The sequence below is a fragment of the Artemia franciscana genome, unplaced genomic scaffold, assembly GCF_032884065.1.
Source record: "Artemia franciscana unplaced genomic scaffold, ASM3288406v1 PGA_scaffold_55, whole genome shotgun sequence".
Classification (NCBI taxonomy): domain Eukaryota; kingdom Metazoa; phylum Arthropoda; class Branchiopoda; order Anostraca; family Artemiidae; genus Artemia; species Artemia franciscana.
Genome location: NW_027062695.1, coordinates 1,099,222 through 1,114,094, shown reverse-complemented (window position 1 = coordinate 1,114,094; position 14,873 = coordinate 1,099,222). Strand labels below are relative to the sequence as shown.

At 35.9% G+C, this 14,873-nt stretch overlaps 1 protein-coding gene across 3 annotated transcripts in view; it reads left to right on the top strand.

The window, feature by feature from the left end:
- Nucleotides 1–14,873, top strand: part of LOC136042010 (arf-GAP with GTPase, ANK repeat and PH domain-containing protein 1-like) — a 223,948-nt gene that overhangs the window by 112,634 nt on the left and 96,441 nt on the right. For all 3 annotated transcript variants that reach the window (XM_065726849.1, XM_065726846.1, XM_065726847.1), the window contains one exon: nt 5,799–5,940. In XM_065726849.1, the coding sequence (XP_065582921.1) occupies nt 5,799–5,940 (142 nt within the window). The remainder of the gene's footprint in view (nt 1–5,798; nt 5,941–14,873) is intronic.

The window sequence follows — 14,873 nt, the reverse complement described above, 5'->3', positions numbered from 1 at the left end:
AAAAAACAAACCAAGTCCCGACTCAGTGTAAAAACGGGTTAAGTCCTCATTATGCATAGTCTTCTCACACTGTTAAAATATAGGCATGTTGAACCTTGCTTGAAGTGGAACTACGCATTGACGCAAGGTGGGCTATTAACCTCTCCTACACCTCCCCCCCCTCCTGTGCAAACTGTTTATCAGAGAGGATTGCACCTTGTTAGAACTAGAATCATGATAGGATTTTCAATTTGTATGATTGTAGGCCAATATTTTTCCGTTCCCCCTTGATTAGCCTCCCCCCCCACACTATTAAATTCTTGGTGAAAAGGTAGGCAAGCGGCCTGTTGTTTGAACCAGAATCATGCAAGTATTTTATGATAGGAAGGCACAAAGAAGGTTATTAGCTAGTCCAAAAGATCTCCTTCCAACACATCTCCTATCACCAGCTTTTTACCACAAATACAAGAACGTTGCAACTTGTTACAAGTGGGCTCGCGTAAGAATTTTCAGTATGTATTATTGGGAGCATAAAATGAACCGAAGGCCTTTCCATAACCACTGCCCCTCCTACCACGAACTTTCAGGAGAAAACCGGGTGTGTTGAACTGATGCCCACTCCAACATCCTCACATTGATAACTTTTAAGCCGATATGTTGCCGTGTTGCATTTGAAATCGAAATGACGCAAAAGTTTTTTAATCGGCGTAATCGAGCAATAAAAAGACTTGTGACTTCTGCAACAGCCCCCACTCCTGTCCGCCACAAATACTCTAGCGCAGAAGTAGGCATGTTGCACCTTGTTTGGATTAGAATCATGCAAGAATATTATTGATGGGAGGAACTGAGTGGGTCTGTGGTCCCTCTAACCCTCCCCACTGCCAGTTGTTTGGCGAAAAGATTGGCAACCTGTATCTTGTGTAAATCAGAAGCATGCAAGGATGTCTGTTCTAAAGTTTGGAGAAACAAAGATTTCAAATGGCACCTCTTACACCCCTTCAACACCCACTTTTAATAGAAAGCTGGTTGTGTTGTACTTTTTTGACGCAAAATCATCCATGGATTTTTAATTTTTATTGAAAACCTGTATCCATATCAAAAACTGAATTTAAGCCTCTAATGCTGCCACTGAAAGTTATACCAGACGATCCACTAGGTTTAATTTCATCCTTCATTTGACCTTTATTTGGCTGTCGTGACGAAGTTGGGACTGTTACGCCGGCGTGTTAAAAGGGGATGATTTAAAGAAAAGGAACCCTCCTTTGGCTTAGCCTTCTTATCAAGATGTCTGATTTAGTGTAAGGATGTATTCTTTTTAGTTGGAGATTATCCTTGAAGCTATGAGAAGAATTTGATAATTCAGTCGACTCGACAGGCAGATGATTTGTTGTTGGACTGATTTTGTTCCTTTAAATTTGTTCTTTAAAATTTATATTATCTTTAATCTTATTTGATGCGGTAAAATCCTGTGTAGCAGACCCATATGAATGGATTTTTGTTCGTTGCGGGGCTAAGAAATGCGAGTGACACAAGGCTTGAAAATGAGCATTATTTGTTTACTGATTTTATATCAGATGACATATTGTGGGGTCAAATTTCTATATAAAAAAAACCCGAGGGAGAAAATTAAAAATAGACTAGGCTATACACTTGTCTTGATTATAGAAAATTAAAAATAGACTAGGCTATACACTTGTCTTGATTATGATAATAATGCCAACCGTCTTGTGGAAAAAACATTAGTCATTTCGGCTTTTGTTCAGGTATTTTGGTTGTCGAATATTTGAAGAAGTTGATGCTTGTCAGTAAAATTTGTTCAAATTGGACTTTGCACAGCAAAAATGATACATTCTAGCAGTTTACAAATCCTTGCTTCTATGATGCTCATGTCTTCTTTTTAATGAATAAGCGAACAACGAAGGCCATAAGATTTTGGTAATAGCCACTATATTCCTTTCCCAACCCTTAAGGGTACGTTTGCACGCATAATCTTTCAAATGTAGATCTGTGCCTGTGCATCAAGTCAGCTCTGTGATACTATGGAGTGTGAATCTTCCACTTTCAGTTTTATTTTGTTTTAAAAACGACAAGAATTTAGTCTAAAAACTGTGAAGAATGTTGTCACTTGAAAAAAAAAAATATTAGTATCGTTTGATTAATGAGATCCGGTCTTATCTTTTTACATATTCTCGTTTTTGTTTTTACTTAATCGTAAATTTAGGCTACAGTTTCTAGAAAACTGTATGGAAAAACCACTTTTTTCCCCAACTGAGTCCATTTAAACCATTTATTTCAATATATAATGCTTGTACTCTTCAAGTAACAGCTCATTCATTTAAATTGGTCACCATTCTAAAAAATAGGTCCGATTGTCTGTGGTAATGATGCACAATTTACCATATTTTTAATCATATCCTTTCTTACATTTTCTACTTGTTTGAACCATGTCTGCACCAACGACGTCATTCTAAACGGATCACGGAGCCATAACCCTTTCCTGGTTTTGACACGAAAGTATTTTTCGAAAGGGTTCTGTATTTTTAAAACGCTATGAATGTAAGCCATTGAGTATGACCGTTCCCCCTTCTTCTCAGTTTTCGATACATTGCGTGTGACAAATTCGTCGTCACCATTGCCAGTGACTCGTCACCGGGGTTGTCAACTGACGAAGTCTTCGACGTGCAGTAAAGAGAGCCCAGAAAGTGCTTTTTCTACCGGAGAAGTGTCACAAGTTTAGCTTTTTCCGCACTTTTATGCAACAAAAAGTACAAGCTTGTTCACTGATTTCTGTGTCCAGAGATTTTTAAACCCAGTGATTAAGATCAATCCACTAAATATTAAACATCATAAATTACACCATATATTAAACAAATCATATAGTAAGTAGACAAGAAAAATACTGATATAAACAAAATGAAGGCAAATTTACCTTTTCTTCTTCTCTGATAAGATCTTTGACAGCTTCTTGTTTTGACCATACGCAGCGCTTAGCGCTGCCTAAGTAATGAGCAATGTGGGCACAATACACTGTTTTTTTTTTTATTATTTTTCATTTTAGAGAAGGACACTTCGTAAAAAAGGAGTTTTCGTAAAAATACTTCGAGAGGGGTTGATGCAATTGGAAATTGCAAGTTCTAGTGTCCTTTTTAATAGTCGAAAGAGATTGGAGGTTAACCAGGCCCCTACGTTCATTACTCCCCCAAACACATCCCACCAAAATTTTGAAATAGCCATTTTGTTCAGCGTAATTGAAAGGTTCAGTGATGATGTCTTTGAGGATAACAACCCTGCCCCCCACGACCCTCAGGGCAAGGGCAATAAGTTATACGCCGCGGGCACATAAGGTTCTTATAGAAAGGTTAGTCGTAAAAACTTCGGAAGGGGGTTCTTGGATTGCAAAATCAGAAGTTCTTGTGCAATAAGTTTGCACATCTGCAATAAGTTTCAACAACAAATACTATGTAAACAATATTGGCAAATTTCAAATTTTACAGCCCTTTCCGATATGTGAAGGGGGTTATCCTCTCCTCAACACCTTGCTCTTCTCACTAAAGTTGTTTAGTACTTTAAAAAAATCTTCTAATCGTTCTAATTAAATGACTCTTGGGTTGCATGAATCGTTATTAAGAAATTGGGACACAGTTTAGACATCAGCGTAAAGAGCGAGGCGATGAGGAGGGCGTAACCTCCTTCATATGCGTAATATTTTCTATTTGTTGTAAGGTTTAATGTTTCTCCTTACTTTCGGGTGAAAAAACTTTTTTAATTTAATTTTTAATGGTTTTTGAAATGATGCTGAGAAATCCGGCTCCACCTCCGCGGAAAATGCCCCCTCCCCCACAGAAAGATCAGTCCTGGTTTAAAATTTCTCCCGGGCAATTACCCTTAAAATCTTCACACGTAAAATCGAGTCGGCAAAGAGAAAGTAAAGCAAATAAGAAGAATTTCGTGTAGGAATTATGGCAAATTATCCATATTATCCATATAAACAATGGGCAAAGTTTACAACTTAAGAGTCCTCGGGCCTGGGGGGGACATGTTCTCTCCAAAAGCATAGCCGTTGGGTCTTTCCACTATTCTGAGCAAAATGGTTATCGCAATGTTTCGATCGGGCAATTTTGGGGAAGACATGAATGAAAGGGGGGGGGCTAGGTGCCCTCCGATCTATTTGGTCACTGAAAAATGGCAACAGAACTTTTTATTTCTGTTCAAATGATCCCTTCTCCGATTTTGTAGGACCATTGGTTAAATACGATCGCCCTAGGGGAAAAAACAAATAAAAACGCACGTGTGATTTTTCTTGTGGCAAAAGTTGCTAAATTCCACATGTTTGCAAATAGGAGTTTGAAACATATACAGTAAGATTGTGTGGTTTTTGTCAAGGTTTTTTTACTTTTAGGGGGGTAGAGGTACTTCTCTCCCCGCATTTACGAAAATAGGACAAATTTTCTCAGGCTCGTTGCATTTAATGGGTAACACTAAGCTTAATGAATCTTGTATATTCGGAATCAACTTCCGTTATAAAACTTCCGATATCAAACTTCAGTTTTTTAGAATTTCGTCTACTAATGAGCCGTCTCGCTCCTTACTTACAGTTCGTTACCACGAACTGTTTGACAAAAAAGGCATCAAGTGGTGTATTCATTTTCATCCTTGCTAAATTATTTTGGAAACTACAAATTTACCGAAATGGCATTTTTTTTTCTTCTTCGAAAGTTTTGTTTAGAAACATGTTTTTAGATTTATGGTTACCATGCGCTATCTTGAAACCTCTTAGTCCCTTCAAGGGCTCAAACTGTCAGTTCCTCAATAAACGATCATTGAATAAAAAAGAGCACAAAACACAGCATCAAGTGATATGTTCAATCTCATTCTTGCTAATTTATGTTGAAACTTGCACACTTACTAGATGAGTCCCTCCTATGTTGGTATGTTAGCCTTTTAAAAAGAACACAATTTTCCGCAGCCATCACTTAACACTACTACAACAATGCTACTTAACAGTACTTAGCTTATAAACATACTAGAACTTTGATGTTGAGGCTTATATAAAGCTTCGTTAATTTTTCTTGTTTTTTTTTGTTTTCTTTTTTTTTGTTGGTTCTTACTTCGTTCCATGACTGAATACAAAATTCAATTTGATCAAATTAACTGAACACTAATTATCTAAATGTCAAACGTTCAGGTTGTCTTTTTTCGGCGAGGATTCTTAATTTTTTATCTGTTTAAGTGATATACTGTCAATAAATTAAAGATGACACTATATTCTAGTCACACTACGAGCACAGAAAAGTCGCTGTTGGCATTTTTTTCCCTTTCACTTGTTAACATTAATTTTTTAATAGACAAAGAAACCCTAGCACTTTTGTGCGACACTTTCTGGTTTTTCATGGAAACGTGCGGTTTTCTGTGTCGCACATACTACAATACGACGATGACCAAAAAAGTGTGAAAAAAGCACAAAAGTGTGACAGTTGGCAACCCTGCTCGTCATCATTGTTATTATTTATTCAGTTGTTATTTCAATATAAAGACAAAGAATGGTGACAGTACATAGACACATACAATTCCGGATAACTCAATGGAGCTCTTTATATTAAAGGAGCAATCGAAAAATTTTATTGTTTAAAAGCGGATTACACTACTTCATAGTTCTAAACCAAATCTGAATTTGGTAGTTATCTGAAAGGAAAAGAGGAAATAGAGACATTTATGTAAACAAAACCATAGTCTAAATAAGCCAAATTCGTTAATGAATTCCACACTTTGTAAAATGTAGTGGTTTCTTTCTTAATTCTAAGGCCTTGTTTCTCTTTTAGTTCACCACATGGGTCGACGCAGTGATATTTGTGTTTAGCTTAGACTGTGAAGTCAGTTTCTCCACAGTTTACAACTACTACCTCCGCATGTCACAATTCCGGAATATCGCTGAAATACCTGTTATTCTTGTCGCAACCCAAGGTATGTTACTCTTTTCATTTTTGCTTTTCATTCAAAAATGTCGTAAAAATAACTTTTTCTTTTAGTTAAGCTATACCAGAATAGATGCGAACGGTGAAGCTTGGCTGTGTCTTTCTGCAGCTTCAAAAGTTTGTTTTTACTTATGAATACTTCTTTTAATACTTAGGATTGTTACTGTGGCCACAGCTTCATAAGGTTGTTTTTAGATTTTTGAATACTTAGGATTGTTACTGTGGCCACAGCTTCATAAGTTTGTTTTTAGATTTTTGAATACTTAGGATTGTTACTGTGGCCACAGCTTCATAAGTTTGTTTTTAGATTTTTGGATACTCAGGATTGTTACTGTGGCCACAGCTTCAAAAGTTTGTTTTTAGATTTTTGAATACTTAGGATTGTTACTGTGGCCACAGCTTCATAAGTTTGTTTTTAGATTTTTGAATAGTTAGGATTGTTACTGTGGCCACAGCTTCAAAATTTTGTTTTTATATTTTTGAATGCTTAGGATTGTTACTGTGGCCACAGCTTCAAACATTTGTTTTTATATTTTTGAATACTTAGGATTTTTACTGTGGCCACAGCTTCAAAAGTTTGTTTTTAGGTTTTTGAATACTTAGGATTGTTACTGTGCCCACAGCTTCAAAAGTTTGTTTTTATATTTTTGAATACTTAGGATTGTTACTGTGGCCACAGCTTCAAAAATTAGTTTTTATATTTTTGAATACTTAGGATTTTTACTGTGGCCACAGCTTCAAAAGTTTGTTTTTAGGTTTTTGAATACTTAGGATTGTTACTGTGGCCACACCTTCAAAAGTTTATTTTTATTTTTTTGAATACTTAGGATTGTTACTGTAGTCATAGGTCAATGGTCATAGTAAACATTCTTTTCATTTTATTGTTGCCTTCTGTGTGACTTTTATTCGCTTTGACTGTGAATCTGCATTCCCCTTGTATACCAGGTTTTTTGTTGAATGGAATTTTGGAGGATCTACAAGGTAGACCACACGAAGTGCTATAGGAAACAACAAGCCTTAGCTCGACTTCGGTAATCCCGAAGGAATGGAATGGAAAGGCGGAGAGAACCACCTTTCTAGTTCTTTGACTGTTAGTTGTAATTGATAATTTATGCAACGTTCCTTTTTTAGTCAAATTCTTAGCCTATTTATCGACCAAAAGAAATATAACAGATCTTGAAAAAAAAAACACGCAAACAAAATAACAAAAACTTTGAAGCATGTCGAGAAACAAATATGATACGAAATGCAGATTGAGGTTAAGTTAATATGTTTAAGTTCATATATAAGTTTAATATTGTTAACATTTAAAACTTTTGTTTTAAGAATACGATTGGGCATGCTTTTGATTATGTTAGCCGTTTATCGTGGATCATCCTCAAAGGAAAAGCCGAGGCCCCCTCCCCTCAAGAAACTCTGGATCTACCACTATTTCAAAGGTGCAAATATAAGGAAACCGTACTTTCTCCCCCTCCCATGATTTTTATAAATTTGCACTTCTGCATTTCTACAAATTAATGAAAGAAGAAAACCATACTTCTTCACAATTTCAAAATATGATTTCAAACACTATTTTTAAATCAGATAGGAAAATAAAAATTGAAACAGGACAAAATAGCTATTATAAAAACAGAAACAGAACAGAAGAGGCAAATAAAAAAAGGCCATCAGTTCTTTTTCAAACAGTACGTGGTAACGAACTGCAGTAAGGAGCGACCCGGCTCAATAGAAACCAAAACTCAAAAAAATGGAATTATGATATCAATAGCTACATCAAAAGAATTGGGTTTTAATGCTGATTTTAAATATATAAGTTTCATCAAGTTTAGTCTTACGCATCAAAAGTTACGAGCCTGAGAAAATTTGCGTTATTCTAGAAAATAGGAGGAAAGACCCCCTAAAAGTCATAGAATCTTAACGAAAATTACACCGTCAGATTCGGCGTATCAGAGAACCCTACTGTAGAAGTTTCAAGCTCCTACCTACAAAAATGTGAAATTTTGTATTTTTTGCCAGGAGGCAGATCAAACATTGTTTTTTTTTTTTTTTTTTTTTTTTTTTTTTTTTTTTTTTCAGGGGTGATCGTATCGACTCAGTTGTCCTAGAATGTTGCGAGAGGGCTCATTCTAGCGGAAATGAAAAGTTCTAGTGCCCTTTTTAAGTGACCAAAAAAATGGGAGGGCACCTAGGCCCCCTCCCACGCTAATTATTTTCCCAAAGTCAACGGATCAAAATTCTGAGATAGCCATTTTATTCAGCGTAGTCAAAAACCTTATAACTATGTCTTTGGAGACGACTTACTCCTCCATAGTCCCCGTGGGAGGGGCTACAATTTACAAACTTTGACCAGTGCTTACATATAGTAATGGTTATTGGAAAGTGTACAGGCGTTTTTGGGAGGATTTTTTGGTTGAGGGGAGAGGGGGATATACTGGGGGAACTTTCCATCGAGGAATTTGTCATGGGGGAAGAAAATTTCCATGAAGGGAGCGCAGGATTTACTAGCATTATTTAAAAAAAAAAACAATGAAAAAATAAATATGAAAAAGTTTTTTCAACTGGAAGTAAGGAGCAGCATTAAAACTTAAAACGAATAGAAATTATTGCCCATATGAGGGGCTCACTTCCTCCTAATACCTCGCTCTTTACGCTAAAGTATTTTTAGTAATGTCAACTATTTATTCTACGACTTTTGTGATTCAGGGGTCATTCTTAATGAATTGGGACACAATTTAAGATTTGGTGTAAAGAGAGAGGTACTGACGAGGGGGCGAACCCTCTCATATGTGTAATAAAAATATGAGAATAAAAAGTTCTTTACGTAAGCTAATTTATAAGTTACTTATATCTTTTACTAATAAAACGATTCGTAAAAAATAAAAGGTCTAGTTGCCTTTTTAATTAACCAAAAAATTGGAGGGCAACTAGGCTTCCTCCCCGCTCTTTTTTTCTCAAAATCATTCAATCAAAATTATGAGAAAGCCATTTAGCCAAAAAAAAAAAAAAATAAATATGCAAATTCCTCTGCGGAGAGCCAAAATCAAAACATATATTGATTCAAAAACGTTCAGAAATTAAATACAAAAACAAGTTTTTTCAACTGAAAGTAAAGAGCGACATCAAAACTTAAAACGAACAGAAATTACTTCGTATACGAAAGGGGCTGCTTCCTCATCAACGCCCCGCTCTTTACGCTAAAGTTTTTTACTGTTTTAAAAAGAAGAGTTGAGAGAAAGAGTCAAACTTTAGCGTAAAGAGCGGGGTGTTGATGAGGAAGCAGCACCGAAATCTACGGCATTTTTCGAAAATGCCGCATTTTTCGAAAAGGTATTTTTCGAAATCTACGGGGTGGGGAATATTGTGTCTTGTTCATTAAGAAAATTATTGTTCTGTTATATTTAACGACGAGGAAGTGTCTAAAATCTAAATATAAAGCTACCAAGAAGTTGAGATTTACATTATTTTTTTTTGTGCTGTGCTTCTATTGTCTGTAATTTCCCATATCTTTATTACTAGTATCGGCCAGAAGAAAAGGAAGGAAAAGTTTTTTTTTTTTTCTATTCTTTGGTTTCTAAGGATAATATGCCAAACATCTGGAAAGATTGAATTTCATGTTATATTCTAACTCTGTCTTTATTCCATTTGCTGAAGAATGTTAATTTAGTTTTAGGCACGCTTCCCTAGGGATTTAATTATACCCCCCTATAAAGCCTATATTCCCCTACCGTTTCTTCGCTCGCATTACACTCTTTTCCATGGCTTTAGAATTTCTTGTAAGTTTTGAAGGTATTATTCAATAATGTTTCTTGACATTTAAACCATTCTCTTAGAATTATAGAGTGTCGAATGACAAGCGCGTGGTTATTGTTGTTCTTGGTTCAAAACCTCGATTAAAAGTTGAGTAACGTGAGCTCTGGGTTTGAGGTAAACTAATACTGTCACCTGGCTTCTTAGTCAATGCTGAATGTCTAGCCACACGCTCACTATTGAAATAGTATTTTTCGCGATACAAAGGTACTATCAATCAGTTCGAAGTAACGAACTGTAGTAAGGAGCGACCCGGCTCAATAGTAACCAAAACTCTAAAAAACGGAATTTTGATACCAATAGCTACGTCAAAAGAATCACATTTTAATGGTGATTATAAATATATAAGTTTCATCAAGTTTAGTCTTACCCCTCAGAAGTTAAGAGCCTGACAAAATTTGCCTTATTTTAGAAAATAGGGCGGTCACAGAAAATAGGGGGGCTGCTCCCTCATCAACGCCCCGCTATTTACGCTGAGGTTTTTTGCTGTTTTAAAAAAAGTAGAGTTGAGAGAAATAGTCAAACTTTAGCGTAAAGAGCGGGGCGCTGATGAGGGAGCAACCCCTTTCATATACGAAGTAATTTCTGTTCGTTTTAAGTTTTAATGTCGCTCCTTACTTTCATTTAAAAAAACTTGTTTTTTTATTTAATATACTCATCACAAGTCAATGTTTTTTTATCTTCATCTTAGAAAAAAAAAAACTAGTAGGAAGAAAACCTTTACCGGGAGGGGTAACCGTAAGAAGGAATTGACAAAGCACTTCGGGACTTTTCCGTTCCCCTAATGAGTCGAAGTGCTTTGCACTAGTCCTCAATATTGGAGGTAGTTGCCCCCTGTGTAAGTATTTACACTTGATGCGGAGCCGCTCATAAACACCTCCCTCCACCTTAGATAAGCTTGATAGACATTTTTTACATGTTACCCTGGCTGTCGACATTCACCGGCGAATGTCCGGTATAACTTGTTTTTCTCCTTAGATTTAGTCAGCGTTGCCAGTTTCCTTTTCAGTTTTATGGAAGGTTTGATGGTGACAGGTTAGGTTAGGTCTTCAACCCATTTCTAAAATTTATAACCTTACTTAACATAACCAAACCTAACCTAACTTCAACTTTTACCATCAAAGCTTGCTTAAGACTGAAAAAGCTGATTCGTAAAGCTAATTAAATCCAAGCGAAGAAAATAGGAATTTTGGGCTTTCACCGATGAATGTCGGCATTAACAAGATTTTGGAAATTCACAGTACCATCGTCAGTCGGGTATCAAGAGGACGTATCTCCATAATTGTTAATTTTCAGAAGAGTAGAAAAAAACTCACAACTTTTTTGTTTTCTATCCAATAACCTTGAAACAAAAACGAATTGATGCACACTTAGTTTATATATCAATCCGTTTTGTTTCACGGTCATCGGAGGAGAAATAAAAAATTTGCTAGTTTTTTTTGCTCTTCTGGAAATTTAAAATTATGGATATACTTTCTTTTGATACCCGACTGACGATATATATATGAAGTTCATATCCCTTCCCTCAAGATTAGTAAGTAGGTACGGGTTTTGATTTTGGGGTTGCGGGTTTCCAAGTTACAACTTGCCGCTTAGGTACTTCCATCTTGGCTACTTACATTTAGTTTTGAAGACTATGTATCATTTTTTATCATTGTTTTTTTATTATTTTTTTTTATTGGTTTTTGTTCTAAGGATTACTGCAAAGGCTCTTGGAGAACACGGTATTTGATGGGAAGATAAAAATTTTGTAGAAATAGATTTTGCGTTAGATCTGGATGTTTTGTTTTAAAAGTGTCAACGAAATGAACGAATTTGATGGTTCCACAAGTCATGGGTTTGAGATAGGTTTCCAAATTGATATTGGAAGTCCTAACCGCTTAAATTTGGAATGATCAAGGCCATAGAGGGAATGATTTTTGGTATTAAGAGAAAATTAACCTAGTGAATGGATTCACTAGCCTAGATAGCGTTATTAGTCAGGCAGGGAAGGGAAAACGGTGAGGGTTTCAAACGTAAATTAGCCGAGGTGCGGAATGTTCTTTTGAAGATGAACTTAAATCAGGATTCTGGAAGCCACGGTACAGTGGTTGTCAAGTATTGTCCTAGGACGTGGGCGGTTTGAAAAATGGGACACGATGTGCTTGGTGCTTTTAAGAGGAACTGTATAAGAATGTGTTTCGGTACCCGCATATCAATCGGTGGGTTGTATGAAGAATGTGGTTCAACCTCACTTTCTTTGGTTGTAAGGGAAAAAAAAGAGGCTGAAATAGTGAAGTCACGTTTTACGGAGATGGTCCCGCTTTACGAAGAGAAACTCTAAAAATCATTCTTTATGGTAATTCAGATGGGGCCAAACAAAAAGATAGACATTGTCGAATGGGGTAGGAAGAAGACATAAAAAAAGATTTGAAGAAACTTGGAATATAATAAGGGGGTGAGTAATGAGTGAAGCTCTGAACAGATTGTGGTAGAGAAGTAGTATACACAGCCTTGTTGACCTTATGTGGCCTGAGGCAATGAGTGGCCTGCAATAAGCTGTCGCTAGTGGTATGGATCATACACTGTACCTATTTCTGTCATTATCTATCCGAATTTATTAATTTTATTTAGTTGTTTCCATTTTTGGGAGGAGAGGGTGGTGGTAAAACACTCTTTCCTTAACTTAGAAAGCGTAATAGAAGAAAAAATCCTAATAAATTTGTATTTATGGGTAAACAATGGGCTTATCAAATTTCTAATTTTGCATAATAATTGAGTTGAAACCAGATGTCTATATTACGAGAATTTGATTATTGATAACGTGATATCAATCATGACATCTAGATTTGGAACAAAAAGTAAGAGGGGATTCGTCGCTTTTCATTGGGGAAATCTAATCCATGAATTGCAATGCAAAAAAAATTAATAACCTGTTTCATGCTTTTAGATCAATTGAATACAGCCGTCTCTATTTACTAAATGCGTTTGTCTGAAAAAAGATGTGCTTTTAGTAGAAATGTAGGTATGTGCTGATTACATAAATCGTCGAGTTATGTGGTGTTGGCACAGTTTTGATTTTACTTGCATTCCTCTGTAGCATGGTTGACCGTAAGGGGAGGGGACTCCAAGAATTTTCCTCCCCTCCTTAAGAAAGCAAAACTTTAAAAAAAATGCGCTTATCAGGTCAAAGATCTTACCTTTGAACCGTCTTCTTCATTGGAAACACCCCAATCCCTCCTCCTCTGTCTGCTCTATCCCCGGAAAAGTTTCTATGAGTGCTCATTCTTTACGGTTTACTTGGTTTAAATAATCCCAGAAATGGTCCCATAGGGAAATGGCAATTACAGAATATGAGGTTTGAACATGACAAATAAGAGAATTAGAGTTTCAATTAAATACTGGAAATATAAATTAAAACAATTAAATGACTCCTTGAGCGGGTTCTTCTCTTCTAAATTCCTTGACCAATAACAGTTAGTGTTTTTTAGCCAAATTATTTTAATTTGACGGAGATTTTACCGAGCCAGGCTTATAAAAGGAGTGTTAGGCTTGTTTGATCTTGAAGAACCAATAACTGCCTTTTCTTCAAGATTTTTTTTTTTTTAATTCACACAATTGTTTAGAACCTTTTGGGTCATTATTGGTAATCTCTTAGACACCCTTAGAGTGCACCTGATGACACGTGACTACTCTTTTCCCAGACGGTACAAGATCTGCCAAGAGATGAACAAATTACCGTCTTTTCTCCTGTTGAAAACATCCTTAGTCAAACAGTTCGTGGTAACGAACTGTAGTAAGGAGCGACCCGGCTCAATAGCAACCAAAACTCTAAAAAATGGGGTTTTGATATCAATAGCTACATCAAAAGAATCGCATTTTAATGCTGATTTTAAATATATAAGTTTAATCAAGTTTAGTCTTACCCATCAAAAGTTACAAGTCTGAGAAAATTTGCCTTATTTTAAAAAATAGGGGGAAACAACCCCTAAAAGTCATAGAATCTTAACGAAAATCACACCATCAGATTCAGCGTATCAGAGAACCCTATTGTAATAGTTTCAAGCTCCTATCTACAAAAATGTGGAATTTCGTATTTTTTGCCAGAAGACAAATCACGGGTGCGTGTTTATTTTTTTATTATTTTTTTTCCCAGGGGTCATCGTATCGACCAAGTGGTCCTAGAATGACGCAAGAGGGCTCATTATAACGGAAATGAAAAGATCTAGTGCCCTTTTTAAGTGACCGAAAAAATTGGAGGGCACCTAAGCCCCCTCCCACGCTCATTTTTTCTCCAAAGTCAACGGATCAACATTTTGAGATAGACATTTTGTTCCGCATACTCAAAAACTATAATAACTATGTCTTTGGGAATGACTTACTCCTTCACAGTCCCTGGGGGAGGGGCTGCAAGTTATAAACTTCGGCCAGTGTTAACATATAATAATGGTTACTGGGAAGTGTACAGCGTTTTCAGTGGATTTTTTTTGGTTTTGGGGGTGGGGTTGAGGGGAGGGAGCTATGTGGGAGGATCTTTCCTTGGAGAAATATGTCATGGGGGAACAGAAATTCAATGAAAAGGACGCAGGATTTTCTAAAATTACTATAAAAAAACAATGAAAAAAAACATGGAAAGGTTTTTTCAATTGAAAGTAAGGAGTATTATTGAAACTTAAAACGAACAGAGATTATATATATAATCTCTTACGCATATAATATATGCGTAAACATATGAGTGGTTCTAAAAATACTTTAGCATAAAGAGCGAGATATTTAGTAGGAGATAAATACCTCGCTCTTTATGCTATAGTATTTTTAGTAATTTCAACTATTTATTCTACGGCCTTCCGGATTCAGGAGTCATTCTTAAAGAATTGGGACAAAACTTACGATTTAGTGCAAAGAGCGAGGTATTAACGAGGGTACAAACCCCCTCATATACATAATAAAAATTTTAGAATATAAAAGTTTGTTACGTAAGCTAATTCTTAAGTTACGTATATTTTTTACTAATAAAAACATTCGTTAAAAATTAAAATTTATAGTTGCCTTTTTATGTAACCGAAAAATCTCAGGGCAACTAGGCTTTCCCCACCCCTTATTTCTCAAAATCGTCTGATCAAAACTAAGAGAAAG